The sequence below is a fragment of the Centruroides sculpturatus genome, unplaced genomic scaffold, assembly GCF_000671375.1.
Source record: "Centruroides sculpturatus isolate CEXI.00-Female unplaced genomic scaffold, Cexi_2.0 scaffold1618, whole genome shotgun sequence".
Classification (NCBI taxonomy): domain Eukaryota; kingdom Metazoa; phylum Arthropoda; class Arachnida; order Scorpiones; family Buthidae; genus Centruroides; species Centruroides sculpturatus.
The window spans coordinates 46,215-52,012 of NW_019385883.1; the positions used below are offsets into that span (position 1 = coordinate 46,215).

A 5,798-nucleotide genomic window follows, 5' to 3' on the forward strand; every position below is an offset into this window, starting at 1 on the left:
ATCGCCGTTGAATAAGAAATGTTTCTTTCACAAGAAATGTATAAAATTACAGTACTGTATTAGACTTACGGTACCTAATTTACATACTGACAGACGATAGTTAGCGTAAAAATCTCCGTAGCGTGGCGCCACGCTAGACGGCGGAAATTATATATTTAATTATAACAAAGTTACAATAAGTTAATATATAATTATATATACAGTACCTAATTTATATATAATTAATATATAATTATATGTACAGTACCTAATTTATATATAATTTATATAATACTATCCAGACGATAGAAATCTCTCTGTAGCATGGCGCTACGGACGGCGGGAAAGTAGTTCGGCTGCCCGATGACGTTTGAGGTGTTTATAGGGAACTTTTACTATTTTTTACGGATACCGGTAGCAATTTTTTCGTAGTTTTATAGGAATCGTAATTATAGGGACCGTAATTATAGAGGGGTCGACTGTATATTACATACAAATGTACGAACAAATAAAAACCCAGCGAAGCGGGTCCTTGTAGCTAGTTAAAAAAAAATTTGTGGACATATTGAGATTGCTACACATACACAAAACTAAACTGTTACTTAATCTTTTGTGTATACTGTATATATTAATAAAATACCTAGCTTAAATCATTATGAGTGTTTTTTTTATCACATAAAAAATAGAAACAGTAGCTACCAAGCAAACTTTTTGAACATGTAGCAAAGCAAATGGGAAGTAAAGTCTCCTAATATTAAATAAAATATAAAAGCCAATATGTAATAATACAAATATAGTTGTCCCTTGAGTTAGTGGACAAAATACGAAAACCACACAGCGTTTCTGGATATGCAAAATCACTGAACATGGGGGAAAACAGTCTGCGATACTTTACTGCTGAAGATTTTCTGAGCATAAGTTCAACAGTATACTTGCATCTTTGAAATTTTCTGTGCACAGAAAGCATCTGATTTTGGGAGTGCCACCAAACTGGATGTTGAAAATGGAGCTGAAGCAGGAGCATTTCTGAGCAATGATGTTTTATGACTTTAAATCTGGTTTGTCATAATCCCAATGCCTCCACTGTTTGCAAGCAGCATTTCCTTACTCTTATCCATCCAGAACACAAGTGTTCTTCTGGTGGTTAGGAGAATTTAGACATGGCAGAAACAGTCATAAAGATGAAGAAAGAATCAGTCAACCTGAAACTGCAGTGATTCTGGAAAATGTTTCACATTAAGAAACTGCTTAGAGAAGACTTGTATAAAGATATAGAGTACACTTTTGGTATTGGATTGGCAGCAATGAATGATATCTTGCACAATCATCTTCACATCAGGAAGATTGTATCTTGGTGGGTGCCTCATTCTCTAATTAAACAGCAAAAAGAAACTCATGTGGAATGGTGCCACTATATGATGGAAAATTTTCAACAAGGAACTTCAAAATGTGTGGGACATTCACTGGTGACAAGACCTGGATACCAGTATGACTCTGAAAGCAATACACAGTTGACAGTTTGGGTCTTCTCTGATGTAGCACCACCTGTCAAAGTCAAATGTCTAAGAATTGTTGGTCAGAAAATGGTAGCAGTATTCTTTGGAAGACAGGTCATGTTGTCACCATAGCCTTGAGGATCAGAAGACAGTTAATGCTGAGTGGTACATCACCATTACTTTTCCTTGAATCTTTCAAGAAATCTGCAGACAGCACTTTAAAGCAGGTCTTTGTGGATTCTTTCTCTACTATGACAATGCAGCAGTGCATACTGCAGTGAGAACACTGGACTACTTGAGTGACTCCAGAGTGCAATTTGTCACCAATCCACCTTATAGTACAGATTTTGCACCCTGTAATTTCTTTCTGTTTCCCAAAGCCAAGGAAGTCCTCAAGGGATGTCATTTTGGGAGTCTGGAAGAGGCAGTTGCCGTATACGGAGACACCTTGGCAGACATCTCAGAAGAAGACTGGTGTCAGTGCTTCTAGAGCTAGTTCTGCATGCAACAGTCCATCAAGCATCAGGGAGAGTACTTTGAGAAGATATGAGGAGGGACACAAAATAACAATAAACAAGGCTGATGTATCCAGAAACTTTCAGTGTCCTTGTATTTATCCTAAAGGAAAAATTTATAACCTTGTTTTATTTGTGGATAGAACACACTTGAAGTTCAGTCAATGAATCAATGAGTATAAATTACTCAAGTCAGTGTACAATTGACCCCCATATAACACTGTTGATAATTCTGTTTTATATGAATTCCATGTTGTACGAGTCACTTAGATTTTACAAATATGTGTGCCGGGCTGTGAACAGCTCACGTATTGTAAAATCTAAGTGACTCGTACAACATGGAATTCATATAACACGGAATTATCAATAGTGTTATAGGGAGGTCGACTGTATATTATAAAAATAATTTATTCAAACATATACATTATAACATTTTAATACATCCTGTATATTGTAAGTTTGTTATTAATATTTTTAAAACACATTCAATTTAATGGACTTTCATTGATAGCAGACAACTTTTCTTCCAATTACTTTGCTAAATTGAGGGCCTACTGTATGTTTATTAATTGGATATTAAATTTGTGGTAGTTTTTGAATTTTTAAAATTTATTTTACTTCATGTTTTGGCAGTTCTTTAATGTACTTTTATATATATTAAAATGTTAAGCAAAAATATATTTGAGAATCATAGAAGTTGATTGATGATTTTTTTTACCCATTTATTTTTTACTTATTAGAAGACAATGTTGTCCCATGTGGTGATATGGGTGTTTATACCTATGCTCAGTTTAATATTCTGCATTCAGAATATCCGTCTTAGTTTCTTGATGTAATTGCATTTTAAATTTCTTTCGACATTATGTGTCAACTTAACGACACTTATTCACGATCACTAGAAGTTGTGGGTCTTGTTCATAAAGGTAGTTCTCCATTTTTATCAGTTTGTACAAAAGAGCATATGTTTGGCGTCTTGTATTCCTGATAGCGTTTCTGAGGCACAGCTGTCTTAATTTTGGGATTAGCAAATTACATTCCGTGGGTAATCGTATCCGATAAATAGACATTGGAAAGGCATCATTAAGACGGCATTGAGATAGAAAATCAAATTTAGCCTTTGCTTTACATAATTTAAGGGTCAGTTTCTTATACTATTTGGCCGGTGTAGCCATTGGTATACTTATATAACGAACCAACTGGATAAATATACTACAAATAAAACACACACCTTTAATAATGCAGCTAATAAAAATTAATAAAGTAAAAACATTCCAAACAACTAAACAACGGCATCCTACAGTAGACCGTAGACAAAGGATGATTTTAAATTATGTCCCCCTTTTTGAGACAAATACATAAAGAAACGGCTAAGGCTAATGATTTCTGAGTGATATATCGACACAATCCTACAGTTTTCAAGCTATTAAGAAATGATAAGAAGCATTATGACTGGAAATTGGCATCAGGGATCTACTCTATATCATTACATGATCAGCGTTTTAATTCGGATCTTGTCTACGTGGGCACAACAATGCGCAACTTTCAGCAATGTATCAAAGAGCATAAATATACGATTAATAAGAAACTTGACAACACCATGCTATCGGCTTACGCAACACAACATGACATTCGAGTCCATTGGGATCGAGCAGAAATAACTAAACCTACGACAAATTTACATACAATGAAATATCAGGAAAAATTAGAGATCTTTAAGACACACAGGAAAACTACTTGCATCAACCATAGGGATGCGGACTCTTTACCTACTGCATGGCGATCCTTTTACAAGAATTAATGATTTTATTAATTTTAATTTTTGTTAAGGGACATTTTTTCGGCTTAATTTATATTTTTCATTTATTTTATCAGCACAGCTACTTTTCCGTTATTTATATTTTAATTTTGTATTTACGTTCTTTTTTGTGTTTGATTTATTCTATGTTATGGTAACTGAAGAAGATCATTAAGAAACGATCAAAAACATTTTTACTTTATTAATTTTTATTAGCTGGATTATTAAAGATGTGTTTTATTCGTAATATCATAGTTAACAATTACATAAACGGAGAAAACTGTACATAATCAAAATGTACAAATTTATACGTGATTTATGCAGTTTACCTTTTCTTTATTTGATGGTTTAAATTTAATTGGTTACAACTTATGAACAGTTATAATTATAATGATTAACTTTTGATAAATCCTTTCATTTAATATTTAAATAAGTATTTAACCCCTAGTGTGATTAGCTGTACACTTTGGTTTATATGAAAATGTTAGTCATGTCACATATCCTGTTTCATTTTTGTATACAGTATTCATATCAATATGTTATATTATTGTATGTGGCTTCCTCCAAAAAGAATCAGTACTGAAGGGCTGCAGATCATGTTGTTTATTTCCTTTAGGCAGAATTTTAGGTCTGTACATACTCAGTAATCCAGCACTCTTGCTAATCTGGCAGCCCTCTACAAGGAATGATCATATTAGCAACTCTAGTGTATATCATATTTAGATAAAATGCTGAAAACATCAAATAAAAATGTCTGAAAGCTATTGTCTAAAAATGTCTGAAAGTTCAGAAATTCTTTCTGAAAACAAAAGTTCAGTAGAGCATCGATTATCCGAAACAATTTGTGACTGGGGTTGTTCGGATAATCGATTTTCTGGATAACTGATTATGTACGAAAATATATATTAACCTATCCCATATTGAAATTTGTTGAAACACTTTCAGTTAACTGATGTTTTGGTTGNGTTGCTGGAATTTTTTTACGAATTTTGAAATTTTTTTTAAAGTGAAAACTATAAATTAAAAATTAATTGCAGTTAATAATAAGATTAAAAATGTAATTGATTTATAATGGAATACTAACTATAATTGGTATAAATTTTATAGTGTTCCTAGATTGTTATTGTTTGGTATTTTAACCACAGCTGTGAAAAGTCATTAATCCAAATTCCAGTGCTCTTTAGGTTATGAAGGAATTTGAGTCAAAGTAATTTTAAACTGATTCTGTGTGGATTGTTTTACATCTTACTAAATAAATAAATTATCTGTAATAGAATGTTTTACACCATATATGGTACCATTAAGAGTATATGATAATATCTGAAAAATCAGTTATCTGAACAACCCCAGACCTGAATTGTTTCGGATAATTGATGCTCTACTGTATTGATTCAGATCTGATTTAATGTACAATTGATGTTTAATCATTGGAGAGAAAAATATTTTAGAATAATTTAAGATCTGTTTTATGAAAATGGGCTATAAATGTTAGTTTTTATTTTATGATTCTGTTCTTAAACAGAAATAAATTTTCATGAGAGATATTTATTTTTTTTTGTTGGTGTTAACAAAACTTCAGCCTTTACAAAATACTGTTATTAAAATTCAACTCATATTGTTAAAGTATTGTATAATATTTGAAGATTTTAATGATCTAAAGTTGACTTTTATAATGTGTAATATAATTTAAATTAAACAATTAAATAATAAAACTTACAGTAATTAAATTATGTTCAATTGGTGTAAAACAGTTTGGAAACATAGGCTACATAATAAATAATATTTTACTATTTAAATAAGGTATAAAAAGAAACTTATAAGATTTTAAAATATAGGGGAGATCGGGGCAAGATCGGCATGTTAAGCTTTACTTAAATTTTGTGTAATAAATACTGCTGTAAACTGAAAAAAAAGCTTTGCATATTGTCTATTGGAATGTTACCTTACTATAGAACTGGTTAAAATCAGTTTGGAAATAAAAATAATTAAAATAATTACAACTTTACAAGAAGA

The 5,798-nt window shown here is 31.5% G+C and overlaps 2 protein-coding genes across 2 annotated transcripts in view; both read left to right on the forward strand.

Annotated features, from left to right (window-relative positions):
* Positions 1-5,798, forward strand: part of LOC111612382 — a 47,728-nt gene that overhangs the window by 30,595 nt on the left and 11,335 nt on the right. The gene's annotated exons all lie outside the window — the stretch shown is intronic.
* Positions 609-2,147, forward strand: LOC111612385. Its single transcript, XM_023353592.1, has one exon. It carries the CDS (start codon positions 1,206-1,208, stop codon positions 1,605-1,607), a length of 402 nt encoding a protein of 133 aa, XP_023209360.1. The 5' UTR covers positions 609-1,205; the 3' UTR covers positions 1,608-2,147.